The 23,919-nt window shown below is 44.1% G+C and overlaps 1 protein-coding gene and 1 long non-coding RNA gene across 2 annotated transcripts; both read left to right on the top strand.

The window, feature by feature from the left end:
- The first annotated feature begins 8,526 nt into the window (after positions 1 to 8,526).
- Positions 8,527 to 14,742, top strand: LOC115182598 (ras-related protein Rab-33B). Its single transcript, XM_029744129.1, has 3 exons — positions 8,527 to 8,915; positions 11,558 to 11,736; positions 13,996 to 14,742. Exons 1-3 carry the CDS (start codon positions 8,697 to 8,699, stop codon positions 14,372 to 14,374), a joined length of 777 nt encoding a protein of 258 aa, XP_029599989.1. The 5' UTR covers positions 8,527 to 8,696; the 3' UTR covers positions 14,375 to 14,742.
- A 1,222-nt stretch (positions 14,743 to 15,964) lies between these two features.
- On the top strand, positions 15,965 to 17,967 carry LOC115182599 (uncharacterized). The gene is made up of 2 exons (XR_003873833.1): positions 15,965 to 16,281; positions 16,454 to 17,967. It is a non-coding gene; the product is annotated as an uncharacterized LOC115182599 (long non-coding RNA).
- The last annotated feature ends 5,952 nt before the right edge of the window (positions 17,968 to 23,919 follow it).

The raw sequence follows: 23,919 nt of genomic DNA, 5'->3' as shown, positions 1-23,919 counted from the left end.
CATTATCTCTATACTACTAACAATAATCTACATCATAATATTTATAATCAATAACATCATAATCTCTATACTACTAACAATAATCTACGTCATAATCAATGTAACGTTTTATAATCTATAACATCATAATCTCTATACTACTAACAACATCATAATCAATATAACATTTATAATCAATAACATCATAATCTCTATACTACTAACAATAATCTACATCATAACGTTTATAATCAATAACATCATAATCTCTATACTACTAACAATAATCTACATCATAATCAATGTAATGTTTTATAATCTATAACATCATGAGAGAAACTAAACTAGAAAATAAACCCCACCAACTATATTGAATTGTGAAAAATACAGTGTAGAAAACATTAAGTACACCTTCCTAATATTGAGTTGCACCCTACCCCCTGGTTGTGGTGGCTGCATCATGTTATGGGTATGCTTGTAATCGTTAAGGACTGGGGAGATTTTCAGGATAAAAAAAATTGTGGAATGGAACGAAGCACAGGCAAAATCCTAGAGGGAAACATGGTTCAGTCTGCTTTCCACCAACACTAGGTTACGAATTCAACTTTTAGCAGGACAATAACCTAAAACACAAGGACAAATCTACACAAGGTGCTTACCAAGAAAACAGTGACTGTTCCTGAGTGGCCGAGTTACAGTTTTGACTTAAATCTGCTCGAAAATCTATGGCAAGACCTGAAAATGGTTGTCTAGTAATGATCAATAACTAATTAGACAGAGTTTGAAGAAATGTTGTTAAATAATATTGGGCAAATGTTGCACAATCCAGGTGTGGAAAGCTCTTCTAGACTTACCCAGAAAGACTCACAGCTGTAATCACTGACAAATGTGATCCAAATAAGTATTGACTCAGGGGGTTGAATAATTATTTAATCGATTTTTATTCCACTTGGACAGAGTATTTTGTGTAGATCGTTGACAAAAAAATTACAAATCTATTTGTATCCCATTTTGAAAGTAAAGGGGTGTGAATATTTTCTGAAGGCACAACATCATAACAATAATCTGCATCGTAATCAATATCAACATCATGAGAGATTTAAAAATCAAATAGAAAACAAACTACAACAATAAACCAAATTGACTTGTGAAAAATGTCCCCTTTTATTAAAGTGTTTAAAAATACAAAGAATGAACAGATGATTATAATAATACATGAACTAATAATGGAAACACTTCAAGATAAAGAATCTAAGAGACACTAAATAAGATAAAGAATCTAAGAGACACTAAATAAGATAAAGAATCTAAGAGACACTAAATAAGATAAAGAATCTAAGAGACACTAAATAAGATAAAGAATCTAAGAGACACTAAATAAGATAAAGAATCTAAGAGACACTAAATAATATAAATAATCTAACAGTAGGCTATACTAAATCATATAAATAATCTAACAGTAGGCTATACTAAATAATATAAATAATCTAACAGTAGGCTATACTAAATAATATAAATAATCTAACAGTAGGCTATACTAAATAATATAAATAATCTAACAGTAGGCTATACTAAATAATACAAATAATCTAACAGTAGGCTATACTAAATAATATAAATAATCTAACAGTAGGCTATACTAAATAATATAAATAATCTAACAGTAGGCTATACTAAATAATATAAATAATCTAACAGTAGGCTATACTAAATAATATAAATAATCTAACAGTAGGCTATACTAAATAATATAAATAATCTAACAGTAGGCTATACTAAATAATATAAATAATCTAACAGTAGGCTACACTAAATAATATAAATAATCTAACAGTAGGCTATACTAAATAATATAAAGACATGAAGACGAAAGCAAAAACTACAATAAGTGAATGTATGAATGCAGTGGAGGCTGGTGGGAGGAGCTACAGGAGGACTGGCTCATTGTATTGGCTGGGAGGGAATGAACGGAACGGTATCAAACAGATCTAATGTTTGACTCTGTTCCACCTACTCCATTACAATGAGACAGTTTTCTGAGGGCTCCTCCCTCCAGCCTCCACTGATGGAATGCCAAACAGACCTAATTGAGATAGTTTCTTCAATGAACCAAAACCCCATGTTACCCAGAACCCCATGTTACCCAGAACCCCATGTTACCCAGAACCCCATGTTACCCAGAACCCCATGTTACCCAGAAACCCATGTTACCAGAACCCCATGTTACCCAGAACCCCATGTTACCCAGAACCCCATGTTACCCAGAACCCCATGTTACCCAGAAACCCATGTTACCAGAACCCCATGTTACCCAGAACCCCATGTTACCCAAAACCCCATGTTACCCAGAACCCCATGTTACCCAGAACCCCATGTTACCCAGAACCCCATGTTACCCAGAACCCCATGTCACCCAGAACCCCCATGTCACCCAGAACCCCCATTTCACCCAGAACCCCCATGTTACCCAGAACCCCCATGTTACCCAGAACCCCATGTCACCCAGAACCCCCATGTCACCCAGAACCCCCATTTCACCCAGAACCCCCATGTTACCCAGAACCCCCATGTTACCCCAAACCCCATGTAACCCAGAACCCCATGTTACCCAGAACCCCATGTAACCCAGAACCCCATGTTACCCAGAACCCCATGTTACCCAGAACCCCATGTTACCCAGAACCCCATGTTTCTCTGGTGGTAAAAACCAAACTAAAGGAATAATGGTGGTTACAGTCACTTCTTTTAGATTTCTTCCAAGGTTCTAGAAAGATAAACTAATTCTGAACTTGTTATTAAAATTAGAACCACTTCAGGTTTGTCACCACATTTTAAACACCAGTCCACTGCTGACCATCCATTTAAAACACAAAACTGACCTAAGATCAGCATGTAGGGTCAGCTTCATTCTACTCCTACTCCGTCCCCTGGGCTGCTCTCTCCTCTCCTGGTCCAGCTTCAGCTCTGGAGCTCATCTCCATGGCATTGACATAAAGATCCATGCTGCTCACCCTGTTCACTCTCTTCTGCCTCCTGGTGGGCTAGGGAGACACAGCACCAACAGTCAGACAATTACTCTCTAGTATCTCCATTCTCCCTCCCTCCCTCTCCCCCTCACCCTCTCCCTCTAGTTTAAATGACTTGTAACGTCTGAGTAAATGTCTTTACCTTGTAGTACAGGTAGGAGGTGGTGATGGCTGTCAGTAGGATCAGCAGCACTACAACGTGTCTGATGATGAAGGCTGGCAGAGGAGAGGCTGCAAACAGAAACACCTTTGATGAGGGGACTGATCATCATAACATAGATCTGTGGGAAATCTGTCAATGACAAAGTTATAAGTCTGGTTCATGTTCAGTTACCTGTGATGGTGAGGGAGAGGAGCTCACTCTCAGAGGAGAAGTTATGAGAGAAAACATAATTGTCATAAACACAGCTGTAGTTCCCTTGGTGGGAGTCATCTGCAGCAGGGAAGAGGAAGGCAGCAGAGTGATTGACAGCTGGCTGGGTCTGGGTTCTGTTGGAGCCGGTGAACGTGAGGAGGAGGGAGCCTCCTGGGTACTGTGGCTGAGTGGAGCAGGTGATGGTGAAGCTGTAGCCCCTGAACACCTCGGGCCCCTGGTGGCCCCTGAAGACCCCTCCCATTGAGTCAGTAATGAGATATCAGGCTGGACCAGGAGATCTGTAACAATAAAAGAGAACAAGAAAAGCCTCTTCAACTAGTTTCCTATGGATATGACAATAACATCAGCATGTAACAGTGCTAGCCACCCTCCCTCACAGGGCAACATGAGTAGTGGGCCTACAGTCACTGAGACAACATATGTTGATATCAGGCTTAAGCAGGACATCTGGAACAAGAGGAGAGAAAAAGAAAACGTAGCTCCTCAACTACTTTCCTCATTTAGATATGACAATAACATGACATGTGACAGTGGTAGTGAGTAGAGACGTTCACTGAGATAACACTCAAATACAAAAGCATTCTGGGATATTTAAGTGGTATTTGATGTAGGGACTCCTGTTGAACAGGTAGGTGGGTATATAGTCACCCTGTGATGGTGTTGATTGGGTTGGTGTGGTAGGGGGGGTATATAGTCACCCTGTGATGGTGTTGATTGGGTTGGTGTGGTAGGTGGGGTATATAGTCACCCTGTGATGGTGTTGATTGGGTTGGTGTGGTAGGGGGGGGTATATAGTCACCCTGTGATGGTGTTGATTGGGTTGGTGTGGTGGGGGGGGTATATAGTCACCCTGTGATGGTGTTAATTGGGTTGGTGTGGTAGGTGGGGTATATAGTCACCCTGTGATGGTGTTGATTGGGTTGGTGTGGTAGGTGGGGTATATAGTCACCCTGTGATGGTGTTGATTGGGTTGGTGTGGTAGGTGGGGTATATAGTCACCCTGTGATGGTGTTGATTGGGTTGGTGTGGTAGGTGGGGTATATAGTCACCCTGTGATGGTGTTGATTGGGTTGGTGTGGTAGGTGGGTATATAGTCACCCTGTGATGGTGTTGATTGGGTTGGTGTGGTAGGTGGGGTATATAGTCACCCTGTGATGGTGTTGATTGGGTTGGTGGGGTAGGTGGGGTATATAGTCACCCTGTGATGGTGTTGATTGGGTTGGTGTGGTAGGGGGGTATATAGTCACCCTGTGATGGTGTTGATTGGGTTGGTGTGGTAGGTGGGGTATATAGTCACCCTGTGATGGTGTTGATTGGGTTGGTGTGGTAGGTGGGGTATATAGTCACCCTGTGATGGTGTTGATTGGATTGGTGTGGTAGGTGGGGTATATAGTCACCCTGTGATGGTGTTGATTGGGTTGGTGTGGTAGGTGGGGTATATAGTCACCCTGTGATGGTGTTGATTGGGTTGGTGTGGTAGGTGGGGTATATAGTCACCCTGTGATGGTGTTGATTGGGTTGGTGTGGTAGGTGGGGTATATAGTCACCCTGTGATGGTGTTGATTGGGTTGGTGTGGTAGGTGGGGTATATAGTCACCCTGTGATGGTGTTGATTGGGTTGGTGTGGTAGGTGGGGTATATAGTCACCCTGTGATGGTGTTGATTGGGTTGGTGTGGTAGGTAACCTTGACGTGTTGATGGTAAGATCAGAGGTGATGTCACTCTCTTGGAGTCTGGCTGAGGTGTCTGAAACCTGGCTGGTCAGACTACTGCTGGGATCCTGGGTGGAAGTAGCCACGCTGGGTTTAACAGAGGTGGGGGTCGATGGGGTAGCTGGGTTCCATGTCTTAACATCGTTGTAGTCATTCTGAGTAGCTGGAGCATGGGTTGGAGAGAGAGCTGTAATTAAACACCGTGGGTTGGAGAGAGCTGTAATTAAACACCGTGGGTTGGAGAGAGAGCTGTAATTAAACACCGTGGGTTGGAGAGAGAGCTGTAATTAAACACCGTGGGTTGGAGAGAGAGCTGTAATTAAACACCGTGGGTTGGAGAGAGCTGTAATTAAACACTGTGGGTTGGAGAGAGCTGTAATTAAACACCGTGGGTTGGAGAGAGAGCTGTAATTAAACACCGTGGGTTGGTGAGAGCTGTAATTAAACACCGTGGGTTGGAGAGAGAGCTGTAATTAAACACCGTGGGTTGGAGAGAGAGCTGTAATTAAACACCGTGGGTTGGAGAGAGAGCTGTAATTAAACACCGTGGGTTGGAGAGAGAGCTGTAATTAAACACCGTGGGTTGGAGAGAGAGCTGTAATTAAACACCGTGGGTTGGAGAGAGAGCTGTAATTAAACACCGTGGGTTGGAGAGAGAGCTGTAATTAAACACCGTGGGTTGGAGAGAGAGCTGTAATTAAACACCGTAGGTTGGAGAGAGAGCTGTAATTAAACACCGTGGGTTGGAGAGAGAGCTGTAATTAAACACCGTGGGTTGGAGAGCTGTAATTAAACACCATGGGTTGGAGAGAGAGCTGTAATTAAACACCGTGTGTTGGAGAGAGAGCTGTAATTAAACACCATGGGTTGGAGAGAGAGCTGTAATTAAACACCGTGGGTTGGAGAGAGAGCTGTAATTAAACACCGTGGGTTGGAGAGAGAGCTGTAATTAAACACCGTGGGTTGGAGAGAGCTGTAATTAAACACCGTGGTTGGAGAGAGAGCTGTAATTAAACACCGTGGGTTGGAGAGAGAGCTGTAATTAAACACCGTAGGTTGGAGAGAGAGCTGTAATTAAACACCGTGGGTTGGAGAGAGAGCTGTAATTAAACACCGTGTGTTGGAGAGCTGTAATTAAACACCATGGGTTGGAGAGAGAGCTGTAATTAAACACCGTGGGTTGGAGAGAGAGCTGTAATTAAACACCATGGGTTGGAGAGAGAGCTGTAATTAAACACCGTGGGTTGGAGAGAGAGCTGTAATTAAACACCGTGGGTTGGAGAGAGAGCTGTAATTAAACACCGTGGGTTGGAGAGAGAGCTGTAATTAAACACCGTGGGTTGGAGAGAGAGCTGTAAGAAAGAAGAAGAGTCTGTATTTAAGTCTTTACAACTAGAATTAGAAAGAAGAAGAGTCCGTATTTAAGTCTTTACAACTAGAATTAGAAAGAAGAAGAGTCTGTATTTAAGTCTTTGCAACTAGAATTAGAACAGCTTTACATGGGTCAAAGGGTGCCTTTGTAAGGTCAAGAGCAAAATGGATTGAAGAGGGGGAAGAAACAATAGTTACTTTTTTGCATTTGAAAAGAGAAACTACAAAAGAAAATCTATTACTGCACTCAAAATTAACAATGTTTCATGCAAAGATCCCATTACAATATCATCATTTGTCAATTCCTTTTATGAAAATGGTTGTGGAAGCTACATTTGCCACATTCAGAATTATGTCCCTGTAATTTTGTGATTCACCTGTGTCAATTGACGAAATTAGAGAGGCTCTGAATTCAATGAGAAAAAGGAAATCACCTGGCCCTGATGGCCTATCAGTTGAATTCTATAGACAGTTTTGGGAGTAACTAGAACAGATTTTCAATATGTTTCAAGATTGCATTAAAAATTGTGAAATGGTCTCCACTATGAAACAGGGCCTTGTTTCACTGATTCCGAAGCCCAATAAAGACCCTTCTCTCATTGACAATTGGAGACCAATTACTTTACTTTATTAAATATTGATTACAAATTGATTGTTTTGGTTTATGGCAAAAATTGAAGAAAGGAACAGATACCATTATAAATGAGACTCAAACAGGATTTATGAAGGGCCGTCATATCAGCTCTAACATTCCTTTAGTCTTGGACCTTATAGATTATTCAGATGCTATTGACTCAGATGCGGTTGTTCTGTAAAGCCTTTGACACAATTGAACATTCATTTCTCTTTAGGTCTCTTAAACTTTTGGGATTTGGTGAAAATGTTATTAAAGTAATTCGCATGTTTTACAAAGATATAAATAGTTCTGTGCTATTAAACCTTAACACTTCCAAAATATTCAGTATCAACAGAAGTGTACGACAGGGAAGGCGTGGGCTTACTTGGGAAATATTGTTGTAATAAATATATAAGACAAATTCTCCATTCACAAAACCATCTTACACCAAGAGGAAAATGTTTCTGGAACATGCTTATTCCTGACATTGTCTGGAAAAATGCATGGTTAAGGCCTAACAAAGATTGTATACCAAACAAAGTTAAGGAAGTGCACTTTAAAATTTTACATAAGATATCTCCATGTAATTCTATAATATCCAAATTTGTGGCTATTGATGATATCTGCGTTTTCTGTGAAAAAGAAGGTGAGAATCTGTCTCGTTCTTTGAATGTACATTTGTCAGAATTTTGGGAAAACCTTGTAAAATACTTATTTACCATTATGAACACTACCCATGTTTTTGACATGAAAGATATAATATGTTACTATTGCAATGATAACAAGACCACTGAAATGATTGTGAATTTTTATATTCTTGTTGCCAAATTCTTCATACACAAACAAAAATTCCAATATTACTATTTATTTTGATTGAATTTAACAATTTTATTAAAACATTAACCCTAGTGAACAATAACAAGAATAACATTTTCCTAAATCATTACAATAAGATTTTTTCAGAGTGATTACAATTCTACTAGAATTGTTTGTTTTTTTATTTTTATTTTTTGTTCCAGAATTTTCTCATTAATACCTGCGTTCTGTTTTGTATAATGTAAGAATTGAAATTGTTGATCTGTATTTGAATTTTTAAAAAAAGACATTAATTTGATGTACATGTTAGTCTGTCAGTCAGTTAATGTAGTCCTCAGCTGTGGTCGCGTTATGCCTTCTAATGTCAGTGTTCCAGAGTGGGAAGAGACTATACTGATGACATATTGAGTCTATCTGTGGTTATAGACGTCTAGAGACACACAAACGAGGAATTACTAGACAATCTTGTCCTGTACAGAGGAGCCATTCATTAACCGTGGAACTTCCTAGAAACCCCCTGGCGTTCCGTCGACGGTAAATAGATTCCTCCCGTCCTCTCGCGAGCTTTATTACCGTGCTGTCATACGTGGCCACCGGCCAACAAGTTGCACAATTAGCATCAGGGGAGTTTCTAAAGTCTCCGCTCCTTCCACAGACAATGACAACCAGGGAGAGTTTCTAGCCCAGTCGGCGAGTTGCCACTTTTATATAACGTCAAAGACGTCGACATAACATATTGTCTTGTTGGGAGTAGTTGGAGAAGCCTAGATATCACTCTTTAATTAGAGTTTTTACGCGATATGGAGTCATCCCTGGAGTTCTCAAACTCTTTCACCAGTGTGTCTTCGCCCTCCGCGCGGTGTCGGATCTTCAAGATCATCGTGATCGGAGACTCCGGTGTCGGTAAAACCTGTCTCACCTACCGGTTCTGTGCCGGTGAGTTCCTCGACCGAACCGAAGCCACCATCGGTGTCGATTTCCGTGAGAGATTGGTCGAGGTCGAAGGCGAGAAAATCAAGGTAAGAGAAGTATAAAGTTTAAACCGTTATTTGCAAATATTATGAACGAGTTGGGTCGTAATGAATTGGTGTATTACACAATTTAATGCACCAGAGAATCAGTGCATAAAGAAACTCTCACGCATTTTGAGAAGGTGGTGTTGATTTCTTTGAGACTATTTTTTTTCTATAGATATTTGCACTTTGTGAGCGTTACTCGTTAAACCTGTGTGTTTGCAGCTGAATCTGCGCCTACTATTGCGCATGAACAGCAGTCTGTGGTGCCGTCTCTGGTCTATCAGTCTTAAATGCCTTTGAAATATAGTTGTATTTGTACAGGACTAACTAACATGACTACTGTGTGGTGAAACAAAATGTCATCCATGTAAATGGTCCGTTTTTTGACCTAAACCAGTGTAGGATATCCAAGTGTCATTAAAGGCTCCGTTGAAAGGACGGACACTACTGTTTGTTTGGCCTCTTGGATCAACGTTCACTGTTTGGTTCAATGCAATGGAAGTCTCTTTAACTTGAAACTAGTGTGTTTCAGAGTTACATATGTAACCGATGTGAAATGGCTAGTTAGTTAGCGGTGGTGCTCGCTAATAGTTTCAATCAGTGACGTCACTCTCTCTGCGACCTGAAGTAGTTGTTCCCCTTGCTCTGCAAGGGCCGCAGCTTTTGTGGCGCGATGGGTAACGATGCTTCGTGGGGTTTCAGTTGTTGTGTGCAGAGGGTCCCTGGTTCAAGCCCAGGTTGGGGCGAAGAGAGGGACGGAAGATGTACTGTTACACATACATACAACAGAACAAACCACATTTTCAATGCTTTTATATCGTCATGACACATATGACAAAGGCTGTATCACAACCAGCCGTGACTGGGAGTCCCATAGGGCAGCGCACAACTGGCCCAGCGTCGTCCGGGTTTGGCCGGGGTAGGCCATCATTGTAAATAAGAATCTGTTCTTAACTGACTTACCTAGTTAAATAAATAACCTTTCACCTCAGCACACAACACATAACATTAGTAGGTTAATGTAATGTTGTGAAAAGTATTGTAACATCAGTGATGGGCTAAACAATGTGATTTGTGTGTGTTTACGGAAACACAGACATGAAAGGGGATATTGGGAAACCTTTGTTCTCTTTATCAGAGCAGGGCAGACCACATGATAGAGGAAGCATGTCATGGTGATGAACAAAACATTGTTTTGCATCTGGGTTAAAGAAAGATAGAGGAGGCCGGACATGGGCAGAATACTTATTTAAAATATTACAAATACTTGAGATGCCTTAGGTTGCCTGCATGGTATACTGTTTTCACTTTTGGGACTATCCAATTGGTTCCATTGTGCAAGGACAAATTAAATCAAGCATTACTCACCTGAAAGTATTTTACATAATGTATTTCTGCCTTTTGGCATTAGTGTATTCTGGTTCTCTCCCTCTCTGACCTCAGACTGCTTCAAAACACATATCTCGTTTAGGGGCCAAAAGTCCTCCATGTATTTAATCACAGCCAAACATTCCACTGCCTTTAGACAGTCTACGGAAACGGAGTGACAGAGCATCTTATACGGTCTGTTCCAAAGATGCAGCAGGACAAAAGTAAGTAGAAGTCGATGCAAACGACGCTCCGTTTACGTCATAGGTAGAGGCCTTTAGAGACTCGAGGTTACTGTAAGACAGGGTTGACCTTCTGATTGGATGCACATTTCATGAGAGAAGTGGAGGAGAAATCGTTATATTGACGTTGGTCTTCTGTCTGCTGAGTCGATATGTTGATGAAGTAGGATAACATCATCTGCTGACTAACTGTGATGTGAGAGAGTTTATACAGCCACCCTCTCTCTCCCCCCGCCCCCTCTCTCCCCCCGCCCCCTCTCTCCCCCCGCCCCTCTCTCCCCCCGCCCCTCTCTCCCCCCGCCCTCTCTCCCCCCGCGCCCTCTCTCCCCCCGCGCCCTCTCTCCCCCCGCGCCCTCTCTCCCCCCGCGCCCTCTCTCCCCCCGCCCCCTCTCTCCCCCCGCCCCCTCTCTCTCCCCCCGCCCTCTCTCTTTCTCCCCCCCGCCCCTCTCTCTCCCCCCCGCCCCTCTCTCCCCCCGCCCCCTCTCTCCCCCCCGCCCTCTCTCTCCCCCCGCCCCTCTCTCCCCCCCCCCCGCCCCCTCTCTCTCCCCCGCCCTCTCTCTCTCTCCCCCGCCCCCTCTCTCTCTCTCTCTTGAAATCTGCCACGCCCCCTTTAAATCAGCTATTGTTTTTCTCAAATTGAGAAATGCATGCAAACATTTATGCTACTTATCGTTTTATCTATAAAATATCTTGTCCAACTATCAAAATGAGTTTTTATCACTTTATACATTTATTTTGGATTCCACCCTCTAAACCTCATTAGCCTAATGACGCACGATTGGAGAAGTCTCATTTCATACAAGCTCATTTTCTTCCACTTTCCCTGTCCTCGCCGCCTCTCCTGGTTTAACTTGACCTTTTCTAAAGGAGGACAGAGAGGATGGAGGAGAGAGGACGCAGGAGGTGAGCAAATCTAATTGAGAAAAGGCCTCTCACTCCCTCTGTCTGCTTCCCCCTCTTTCTCCATCTCTCTCTAAAACCCCTTCTCTCACCTGTAGAATAGTTTCAACCCCCCAACCATCTCTCTCCCTCCAGCTCCAGCTATGGGACACGGCGGGCCAGGAGCGTTTCAGGAAGTCTATGGTCCAGCAGTACTATCGGAACGTTAATGCTGTTCTCTTCATTTATGACGTCACCAGACCAGACAGCTTCAGAGGCCTGCCAGCCTGGATAGAGGAGTGTAGACGGTACTCACTGGGACAGGAGATAACCAGGTTAGTTATATACACACAACCTGGATAGAGGAGTGTAGACGGTACTCACTGGGACAGGAGATAACCAGGTTAGTTATATACACACAACCTGGATAGAGGAGTGTTGACGGTACTCACTGGGACAGGAGATAACCAGGTTAGTTAAATACACACAACCTGGATAGAGGAGTGTTGACGGTACTCACTAGGACAGGAGATAACCAGGTTAGTTATATACACACAACCTGGATAGAGGAGTGTAGACGGTACTCACTGGGACAGGAGATAACCAGGTTAGTTATATACACACAACCTGGATAGAGGAGTGTAGACGGTACTCACTGGGACAGGAGATAACCAGGTTAGTTATATACACACAACCTGGATAGAGGAGTGTTGACGGTACTCACTGGGACAGGAGATAACCAGGTTAGTTAAATACACACAACCTGGATAGAGGAGTGTTGACGGTACTCACTAGGACAGGAGATAACCAGGTTAGTTATATACACACAACCTGGATAGAGGAGTGTAGACGGTACTCACTGGGACAGGAGATAACCAGGTTAGTTATATACACACAACCTGGATAGAGGAGTGTAGACGGTACTCACTAGGACAGGAGATAACCAGGTTAGTTATATACACACAACCTGGATAGAGGAGTGTAGACGGTACTCACTGGGACAGGAGATAACCAGGTTAGTTATATACACACAACCTGGATAGAGGAGTGTAGACGGTACTCACTGGGACAGGAGATAACCAGGTTAGTTATATACACACAACCTGGATAGAGGAGTGTAGACGGTACTCACTAGGACAGGAGATAACCAGGTTAGTTATATACACACAACCTGGATAGAGGAGTGTAGACGGTACTCACTAGGACAGGAGATAACCAGGTTAGTTATATACACACATCCTGGATAGAGGAGTGTAGACGGTACTCACTAGGACAGGAGATAACCAGGTTAGTTATATACACACAACCTGGATAGAGGAGTGTAGACGGTACTCACTGGGACAGGAGATAACCAGGTTAGTTATATACACACAACCTGGATAGAGGAGTGTAGACGGTACTCACTGGGACAGGAGATAACCAGGTTAGTTATATACACACAACCTGGATAGAGGAGTGTAGACGGTACTCACTGGGACAGGAGATAACCAGGTTAGTTATATACACACAACCTGGATAGAGGAGTGTAGACGGTACTCACTAGGACAGGAGATAACCAGGTTAGTTATATACACACAACCTGGATAGAGGAGTGTAGACGGTACTCACTAGGACAGGAGATAACCAGGTTAGTTATATACACACAACCTGGATAGAGGAGTGTAGACGGTACTCACTAGGACAGGAGATAACCAGGTTAGTTATATACACACAACCTGGATAGAGGAGTGTAGACGGTACTCACTGGGACAGGCGATAACCAGGTTAGTTATATACACAACCTGGATAGAGGAGTGTAGACGGTACTCACTGGGACAGGAGATAACCAGGTTGGTTATATACACAACCTGGATAGAGGAGTGTAGACGGTACTCACTAGGACAGGAGATAACCAGGTTAGTTATATACACACAACCTGGATAGAGGAGTGTAGACGGTACTCACTGGGACAGGAGATAACCAGGTTAGTTATATACACACAACCTGGATAGAGGAGTGTAGACGGTACTCACTGGGACAGGAGATAACCAGGTTAGTTATATACACACAACCTGGATAGAGGAGTGTAGACGGTACTCACTGGGACAGGAGATAACCAGGTTAGTTATATACACACAACCTGGATAGAGGAGTGTAGACGGTACTCACTAGGACAGGAGATAACCAGGTTAGTTATATACACACAACCTGGATAGAGGAGTGTAGACGGTACTCACTGGGACAGGAGATAACCAGGTTAGTTATATACACACAACCTGGATAGAGGAGTGTAGACGGTACTCACTAGGACAGGAGATAACCAGGTTAGTTAGTCATATTAAAACCCAATTCCATTTGTCCTTTTTTGTTAAATCGCCCCCTTTACACTTGATCATTTCCACATGGAGGCCCAGAGGAACTAGCTCTGTTGCCAGGATCAAATTCAGAAAAGCTGTATTGTGTCAGCATTGGGCAGCTGTGTTACACACACCTCAACCAACACACAATAACAACACAGTAAACACATTGTTTTGAATACTCTGTAGTGGCCAACATTGCCTTTTCGGTTGTAACCTGTAACGTTTTTAACTCTCCATCTGTCTCCCCCTCTGCAGGTTCCTCGTGGGCAACAAGAGCGACCTCCGTGACACCTGCAGCTGTGACCCCCGCCCCATCGAGGTCGAAGGTCAGGTGACACGGGATCAGGCCCAGAAGTTTGCCGCGGCCCACGGGATGATTCTGTTTGAAACGTCTGCTAAAAGCCTCCCTGGAGGAGGAGGAGGAGGAGAACCAGGAGGGGGGCATCAGGACAGCGTGGAGGATGTGTTCATGGCCCTGGCCTCCAGGCTGAAGAGACAGACCAGACCCCCTCCCCCGGTTCTCAACAACACAGGAGTGTCTGGGTCGTATTGTGGGTCCTATACAGGGACAGCTTCATTCAGACTGCCAGCCAAGAAGAACCCTCATAAAGACTTCTGGACATGCACCTGTTGAGAGAGGGAGGGTGAGAAGAGGGATGGAACATGGGATGGAAGGAGGGGGGGTGGGAACAGGGGAATTTAGGGTGCCCACCAAGAACTCAGAGAGAGACTTCTGGACATATACCTGTTGTGAGGGAGAGAGAAAGAAAGAAGAGGGAGAGAGGGGGAAGTCCTCTCTGATCAAGGCTACTGAGGGGAGGACAGCTCATAATAATGGCTGGAATGGAACGAAACACGTGTTTGATACTATTCAATTTACTCCGTTCTGGCCATTATTATGAGCTGTCCTCCCCTCAGCAGCCTCCACTGATCTATAGCCTGCTCTCAGATCTGTTCCTTCTATAGCCTGCTCTCAGATCTGTTGTCTCCTTCTATAGCCTGCTCTCAGAGCTGTTCCTTCTATAGCCTGCTCTCAGAGCTGTTCCTTCTATAGCCTGGTCTCAGATCTGTTGTCTCCTTCTATAGCCTGCTCTCAGATCTGTTCCTTCTATAGCCTGGTCCCAGATCTGTTGTCTCCTTCTATAGCCTGCTCTCAGATCTGTTGTCTCCTTCTATAGCCTGCTCTCAGATCTGTTCCTTCTATAGCCTGCTCTCAGATCTGTTCCTTCTATAGCCTGCTCTCAGATCTGTTCCTTCTATAGCCTGCTCTCAGATCTGTTGTCTCCTTCTATAGCCTGCTCTCAGATCTGTTGTCTCCTTCTATAGCCTGGTCTCAGATCTGTTGTCTCCTTCTATAGCCTGGTCCCAGATCTGTTGTCTCCTTCTATAGCCTGCTCTCAGATCTGTTGTCTCCTTCTATAGCCTGCTCTCAGATCTGTTCCTTCTATAGCCTGCTCTCAGATCTGTTCCTTCTATAGCCTGGTCTCAGATCTGTTGTCTCCTTCTATAGCATGGTCCCAGATCTGTTGTCTCCTTCTATAGCCTGCTCTCAGATCTGTTCCTTCTATAGCCTGCTCTCAGATCTGTTCCTTCTATAGCCTGGTCTCAGATCTGTTGTCTCCTTCTATAGCCTGCTCTCAGATCTGTTGTCTCCTTCTATAGCCTGCTCTCAGATCTGTTCCTTTTATAGCCTGCTCTCAGATCTGTTCCTTCTATAGCCTGGTCTCAGATCTGTTGTCTCCTTCTATAGCCTGGTCCCAGATCTGTTGTCTCCTTCTATAGCCTGCTCTCAGATCTGTTCCTTCTATAGCCTGCTCTCAGATCTGTTCCTTCAATAGCCTGCTCTCAGATCTGTTCCTTCTATAGCCTGCTCTCAGATCTGTTGTCTCCTTCTATAGCCTGGTCTCAGATCTGTTGTCTCCTTCTATAGCCTGCTCTCAGATCTGTTGTCTCCTTCTATAGCCTGCTCTCAGATCTGTTGTCTCCTTCTATAGCCTGCTCTCAGATCTGTTCCTTCTATAGCCTGGTCCCAGATCTGTTGTCTCCTTCTATAGCCTGCTCCCAGATCTGTTGTCTCCTTCTATAGCCTGGTCTCAGATCTGTTCCTTCTATAGCCTGCTCTCAGATCTGTTGTCTCCTTCTATAGCCTGCTCTCAGATCTGTTGTCTCCTTCTATAGCCTGGTCCCAGATCTGTTGTCTCCTTCTATAGCCTGGTCCCAGATCTGTTGTCTCCTTCTATAGCCTGCTCTCAGATCTGTTGTCTCCTTCTATAGCCTGGTCCCAGAGCGGTTTGTGCTCTTGCCAACTGCGTTGCCGTTATAATCAAGCCAAAAATGAAAGACTGGTACCCAGGATAAAGCATTAACGAAAGGGTCGTTCTACTAATTCGGTGCCTTTTTGAAGACGTTTGACTTCACCTAATTTTAACATTCTGTCATAAAGAGTACATGTTCAACTTCATTCAAAATGTGTTTCCCATCTCAAGAGGATAAAGAAGAAAATTACTATAGTAAGTGCCAAATACCGTGACAGGGTTGACCGTGACAGGGTTGACCGTGACAGGGTTGACCGTAACAGGGTTGACCGTAACAGGGTTGACCGTAACAGGGTTGACCGTGACAGGGTTGACCGTGACAGGGTTGACCGTGACAGGGTTGACCGTAACAGGGTTGACCGTAACAGGGTTGACCGTAACAGGGTTGACCGTAACAGGGTTGACCGTGACAGGGTTGACCGTGACAGGGTTGACCGTGACAGGGTTGACCGTGACAATGTTGACTGTGACAGGGTTGACCGTGACAGACCGTAACAGGGTTGACCGTAACAGGGTTGACCGTGACAGGGTTGACCGTGACAGGGTTGACCGTGACAGACCGTAACAGGGTTGACCGTGACAGGGTTGACCGTGGCAGGGTTGACCGTGACAGGGTTGACCGTAACAGACCGTAACAGGGTTGACCGTAACAGGGTTGACCGTGACAGGGTTGACCGTGACAGGGTTGACCGTGACAGGGTTGACCGTGACAGGGTTGACCGTGACAGGGTTGACCGTGGCAGGGTTGACCGTGACAGGGTTGACCGTAACAGACCGTAACAGGGTTGACCGTAACAGGGTTGACCGTGACAGGGTTGACCGTAACAGGGTTGACCGTGACAGGGTTGACTGTGACAGGGTTGACCGTGACAGACCGTAACAGGGTTGACCGTGACAGGGTTGACCGTGGCAGGGTTGACCGTGGCAGGGTTGACCGTGGCAGGGTTGACCGTGGCAGGGTTGACCGTAACAGGGTTGACCGTAACAGGGTTGACCATGACAGACCGTAACGGGGTTGACCGTGACAGGGTTGACCGTAACAGGGTTGACGATTTCATCTTAAATCAGCCATGAATCTCCTTGTGACAGGGGTAATGGAAGCTTGCTACTGTATGTGCAACAGGGCGAGGCAAGCTTCCCAAAACATTTTTAATTGTTAAAACATTTCTAGCCTGTCTATCTGTAGGTAACAGGGTTGACTTGTTACCCTCGACCCGCTCAGTTTTACTCCACAAAACACCAGGAAATGGACATAAAGAGTAGATCCAGCTCACCTGTTTTGACACTATGATTTGACTACTAGATGTTCAATGTTTCTTTGGGAAGAAATATTTAAAATAGGAATATTTTCACCATATTAAAATGAGAGTTCAATTCACGTAACAGGGTTGACCTTAAAATGAGGGACTGAATCACTAATCACAAAATAAAATAACTAGGGCTTTACAATGATGGAGAAATGTTGGGGTTAAGGGGGTTAATCTTCCTAGAAGTCAGAGAGGGTGCACGGAGGGACATTTTCAAAATGCTGAAGTCTATTCATATAAAATCACATTGATTGAATTCTCCATGTGGTCTATATTAAATGGCACTTCATTTAATATAACAGGCTTTTCAACTTCAATATTGGTGCTAATTTTATACCTAAAATATCAAAGGGATGCAAAAGGCCCTCATTTCGTGGAATGACCCAAAAACAGTGGCGACTCTTGGAGATGCTCCTCTGGAAGTACTGCATGATGGAACTTTCTGAAGCTTGTGCAGTGGGTCGTCTTTTATGTGTCTTGATCTGTCCATCTTTGCCATATGGTCATTGTATAGCAAGAAAGATATGACTGTACATTTTCATCCATGATGTGTGTAAATGTTTTCAATATTCAATAAAATAAATCAATGTTCTACAAAGTTGTAATCAATAGTACCACTCATTTCTTTGAACTGAAATGGGTTTTATATTGTTTGTCTGTTTTTTCACAGCGATCTCATGCAGGTCTGTATGACTTTTCAGTGTTAATTTTGAAGTTAGTTTTGCAGGTAAACTATGTACTCCAGCACAGCAAGACTAGAACATGTTCAGTATGTTTCTTGGTCTCTGGATGACAAGGAGACAGTCGCTGCCCCAGGATATCAACTGTGAAAAGGTTACACTTCACAACCGATTTACTCCCTGGAAACACTCCCATGGTTACTGTGGTAGAGGGACTACACAGGAGGAGTGGTGTGTTGGTCATGCAGGAGTGTGGGCGGTTGAATGGTGTGTGTGTGTGACTGAGGCCGTCACATGACCCTTCTCTTCTGCTCAGTGCAGCAGACGACACACTTGCAACACACATGCCACCAACAGCTGTGTGTGTGTGGCGACAGTATGGTGCAACATTCATCGGTTAGCTGACGGAGGTCCTTCTCAGTTTTCTCCTTTCACAGACTTCCTGAACTGACTGAACCAGAACAAGTGGAAGGTGCCTCCTGGTTGCCTTTAAGCACTGGCCTCAGATCAGGGAGTTCATAAAGCATCTCAGAGTAGGACTGCTTATCTAGGATCAGGTCCCATGTCAACTCATTACCATCGACTTGACTCATAATGGTTCATTTGGGGTTAGTTAAATCTGATCCTAGATCTGCACTATAGCTGTGTTTTATAAACAATCTCTATCGTTATAGGTCTTTTTACAAACGCAAAATAATGACCTCAGGAACCAGATTCTAGATGAAGATCCTATATTGACTACTGTTTGGTACACTGTGATATAACCTATAGATGGTAACACTGTTATATAACCTATAGATGGTAACACTGTTATATAACCTATAGATGGTAACACTGTTATATAACCTATAGATGGTAACACTGTTATATAACCTATAGATGGTAACACTGTTATATAACCTATAGATGGTAACACTGAGTTATATGTTTTCTTGCCTAACATCATTATATGGAAACGGTATATTGATGAGCATACACAGACATATACACAGTCAGCATACACAGACATATACACAGTCAGCATACACAGACATATACACACTCAGCATACACAGACATATACACAGTCAGCATACACAGACATATACACAGTCAGCATACACAAACACATACACAGTCAGCATACACAGACATATACACAGTCAGCATACACAGACATATACACAGTCAGCATACACAGATATATACACAGTCAGCATACACAGACATATACACAGTCAGCATACACAGACATATACACAGTCAGCATACACAGACACATACACAGTCAGCATACACAGACATATACACAGTCAGCATACACAGACATATACACAGTCAGCATACACAGACACAGTCAGCATACACAGACATATACACAGTCAGCATACACAGACATATACACAGTCAGCATACACAGACACAGTCAGCATACACATACATATACACAGTCAGCATACACATACATATACACAGACATATACACAGTCAGCATACACATACATATACACAGTCAGCATACACAGACATCTACACACTCAGCATACACAGACACAGACACAGTCAGCATATCGTTTGATGATTGACACACAAACACAGTCCTGGATGTTATCCACTGACTGGACCGTTTTATCTCCACATCTCTTCATTCAAAGACTCAATCACAGACACTCTTACTGACAGTTGTGGCTGCGTCGCGTGATGTATTGTTGTCTCTACCTTCTTGCCCTTTGTGTTGTTGTCTGTGCCCAATAATGTTTGTACCATGTTTTGTGCTGCTACCATGTTGTGTTGCTACCATGTTGTTGTCATGTTGTGTTGCTACCATGCTGTGTTGTTGTCTTCGGTCTCTCTTTATGTAGTGTTGTGGTGTCTTTCTTGTCGTGATGGGTGTTTTGTCCTAGATTTTTATTTTTAATCCCAGCCATCCCCGCAGGAGACCCCCAGGAGGCCTTTTGCCTTCCGGTAGGCCGTCATTGTAAATAAGAATTTGTTATTAACTGACTTGCCTAGTTAAATAAAGGTCAAATAAAATAAATAAAAAGACTGCAAAATGTTCATTTCCAGGAATGTGTTTTTCCTGTTTGTCATGCTCTGTTGAGAAGGAGATGACATTCCTGTCTAAATGTCTGCTGTTGGATGTGGTGTTCTGCTGTATTCAGAGCCTGAGGGATGGAAGAGGAGGGACCAGCAGCTCAGGACCCATTCTAATACTTTATTCATCCTTCCTCCTTTCCTTCCTCTCTCCTTGGTGATGGGAACATAGAGCCTGAGGGAAGGGAAAAGGAGGGACCAGCAGCTCAGGACCCATTCTAATACTTTATTCATCCTTCCTCCTTTCCTTCCTCTCTCCTTGGTGATGGGGACATAGAGCCTGAGGGAAGGGAAAAGGAGGGACCAGCAGCTCAGGACCCATTCTAATACTTTATGCATCCTTCCTCCTTTCCTTCCTCCCTCCTTGGCGATAGGGACATGGAGCCTGAGGAAAGGAAAGAGGAGGGACTGGTAGCAGCAGAAGTAGCAGCAGCACAGTAGCCTGATCCCAGATCTGTTTGTGTGCTGTCTTGCCAACTCCTATGGTCATTGTCATGTAGGATTTGACAAGACAGTCATACAGATCTGGGACCAGCAGATAATCATGCCCTGTTCTGTTCTAATACTGGTCAATAATCACTGACCTGTGGCTGGAGAAGTGGAAGCTAGGTTAGGATCGCTTTGACTCTCACCAATCCATCCTTGTCAGATCAATGGGGACTCTGGGGAGAAAAGGAGGAGAGGAGGGGAAGGGAGGAGAGGGGAAGGAGGAGGAGAGGGGAATGGAAGGGGGAGAGGGGAAGGGAGGAGAGGGGAAGGGAGGAGAGGGGGAGGAGGAGGAGAGGGGAAGGGAGGAGAGGGGAAGGAGGAGGAGAGGGGAAGGAGGAGGAGAGGGGAAGGGAGGAGAGGGGAAGGAGGAGGAGAGGGGAAGGAGGAGGAGAGGGGAATGGAAGGGGGAGGGGAAGGGAGGAGAGGGGAAGGAGGAGGAGAGGGGAATGGAAGGGGGAGGGGAAGGGAGGAGAGGGGAAGGAGGAGGAGAGGGGAAGGAGGAGGAGAGGGGAATGGAAGGGGGAGGGGAAGGAGGAGGAGAGGGGAAGGGAGGAGAGGGGAATGAGGAGGAGAGGGGAAGGGAGGAGGAGAGGGGAAGGAGGAGGAGAGGGGAATGGAAGGGGGAGGGGAAGGAGGAGGAGAGGGGAAGGGAGGAGAGTGGAATGAGGAGGAGAGGGGAATGGAAGGGGAGGGGAAGGGAGGACAGTGGGAGAAGGGAGGAGTGGGGGGGAGGAGGAGGAGAGGAGGGTAAGGGAGGAGAGAGGGAGAAGGGAGGAAAGGATTCATGTTTTAAATCGATTGAAAGAGGGCTGGTCATTGTAATATCCCTGGCAAGAACAGAATAGTTATAATCTAATTATTTATAAGTGGCAGCAGCCAAAACAGAGAACAACCACTCCTGGATTATTGAAATACCGTAGCATGACAACGGTGTCATATAAAAACTCCACAACTCCACATTAAAAACTACAAATTCCACAAATCTATAGGCTACAGGAGGGGTGTGATGTCATGGGTCCATATGTTAAGTCTGATAGGGGTGCCTTGTGCAAGTCATCTGCTCTGACTCATGTGCAGCACTGATGAGTTTAAAATCATGTGTCTCAGAGCAGACAGGATGTATTGTATGAGGTCTTACAGTGTTTCCACAGGGTGAAACAGAGGGGGTATAGGGGGGTGTTTGTTATGTTCCTCTGGGTACCAGCTCATGTGGGAGTAGACGAGGAAGTGGATATTATTACCAAGCAGGCTCTTAAAACATCCTAATGTTGAGATGGAATTGTCAATCAGTAAAGCAGAAGCCAAGGGGTTAATAAGAACAGTGGTTAAAAACAAATGGTAGGAGTTGTGGAACAAGGAGAGAAAGGGAAGACACCTGTATAAGATCCTTCCTCCAGCAGAAGAGAATAGAAGCAGGAGGACCAGCAGAAGAGAATAGAAGCAGGAGGACTAGCAGAAGAGAATAGAAGCAGGAGGACTAGCAGAAGAGAATAGAAGCAGGAGGACCAGCAGAAGAGAATGGAAGCAGGAGTACCAGCAGAAGAGAATAGAAGCAGGAGGACCAGCAGAACAGAATAGAAGCAGGAGGACCAGCAGTAGAGAATAGAAGCAGGAGGACCAGCAGAAGAGAATAGAAGCAGGAGGACCAGCAGAAGAGAATAGAAGCAGGAGGACCAGCAGAAGAGAATAGAAGCAGGAGGACCAGCAGAAGAGAATAGAAGCAGGAGGACCAGCAGAAGAGAATAGAAGCAGGAGGACCAGCAGTAGAGAATAGAAGCAGGAGGACCAGCAGAAGAGAATAGAAGCAGGAGGACAGGAAAACAGCTGGTTGACTTGAAAAACATTCAATACGACATCTACCCTCTTTCTTTCTACCTGTCCTTGTTCTGTAGGTCTTGTTTTGTATGATTTACTTTGTACCTAGAACTCTGGGTCTTGTTGTTTCTGTCTGCTCTTATGTTTAGATCAGAATTGCACACTTGTCCTTTATACCGATACACCACTATTGTGTGTGTTCAATATAAACATTACAGTGATGCAACATTCATGTACATGTGTCGGGGTTAGACAGAAGATAACCTGCACCCGTAGTCACTGGGCAGTTAAAGGCTATTACACAGCCACTACACAAATACAAAATACTCACTAAATACAATGCAAAACAACCTATTCATAATAACAACACTATCATCAGGAACATATGAGGAACCACAGATAACTAGTGTGTACAGGTTTGGATAGATTTGAGCCATGTTTTCAATTGAAATGTAAAAGTGTAGTAAAAAGTCCAGTTTCTCAAGTCCATGGGCAGATTATTCCAGTATATCAGATTATTCCAGTATATCAGATTATTCCAGTATATGATAGCTCTTACTGAGAGGGCGGATTGTCCCAGTTTACAGTGTGGAAAAGGGACAACGCAGTCCCCTCTAGTTCCTGCCCTTGTTATCCTGCAGGTGGTTTCCTTGAGCATGATATACCTGCGGAAGTGGAGGAGCAAGGCCCTGCAGCATCATAAAGACAAGGCTTAAAGCTGTCCAGACTGAATACATGATGTTTGTGAATGACGTGACAATGGTGGTAACTGTTTGGTTTGTTATATAAAAGTGTTTGTAGAGTGATTCAATTGGTTTCTGAATGGTAGCTCCTACTAGTGACCAGCATGTGATGCTATAACTCAGATGGGAGAACATCATATCCTACCTACATAGTTTGGTGGCCTCCAGAGGAAGGTAAGATAAACCTAAAGCTTAATCCAAACATGACCGTGTTAACCACCACCACCTTCACCTGCTTCTTGAATATGAAGTTGGGAATCCGAAATGATGCCGAGATAATTGAAGTTAAACACAACTATTGAGTTTCTCCCCATTGACCGGAACAGCTCGTTGGGTCGAATCAACGGTTTTCTTCCAGAAGTACATCCAAACAGTCTTGTGAATATTTAAACGCAGGCAAGAATCAGCCAACCATTTAGAGACGTGGACCATAGCTTCAGTTAACTTGTTAACGACATGTTGTCTGTTTGTTGACAGTACATACAGGACTGTATCGTCCACATACATCTGCATGTCAGCTTGTGGTTAAGCAGGTAGGAGATCATTTATATAGATGGTAAACAGAAGAGGGCTTAATATTGACACTTGTGGGACGCCAATGTTAAATTAGAGCGTCCAACTGAATGATTCATGTTTTCCAGAGTGTTGGTGACTGTAACTGTGCTGCTGGCAATAATTTAATTACGCTATTTTGCCAATGTTTTCTGGCACGGGCCATATTCAACGGGTGTTGAGTGTTCGTAAATTCATCAGTTAT

The sequence above is a fragment of the Salmo trutta genome, unplaced genomic scaffold (assembly GCF_901001165.1).
Source record: "Salmo trutta unplaced genomic scaffold, fSalTru1.1, whole genome shotgun sequence".
Lineage (NCBI taxonomy): Eukaryota > Metazoa > Chordata > Actinopteri > Salmoniformes > Salmonidae > Salmo > Salmo trutta.
The sequence above is the reverse complement of the archived record's forward strand: the minus strand, read 5'-3'. Positions and strand labels throughout refer to the sequence as shown.

What these genes read in the sequence shown, in the direction of transcription:
- LOC115182598 (XM_029744129.1), top strand. Translation starts at nt 8,697, where the DNA reads ATGGAGTCATCCCTGGAGTTCTCAAACTCTTTCACCAGTGTGTCTTCG. An exon ending in TCGAAGGCGAGAAAATCAAG is followed by an intron (nt 8,916 to 11,557) that starts GTAAGAGAAGTA and finishes CTCTCCCTCCAG; the next exon opens with CTCCAGCTATGGGACACGGC. An exon ending in CTGGGACAGGAGATAACCAG is followed by an intron (nt 11,737 to 13,995) that starts GTTAGTTATATA and finishes CCCCCTCTGCAG; the next exon opens with GTTCCTCGTGGGCAACAAGA.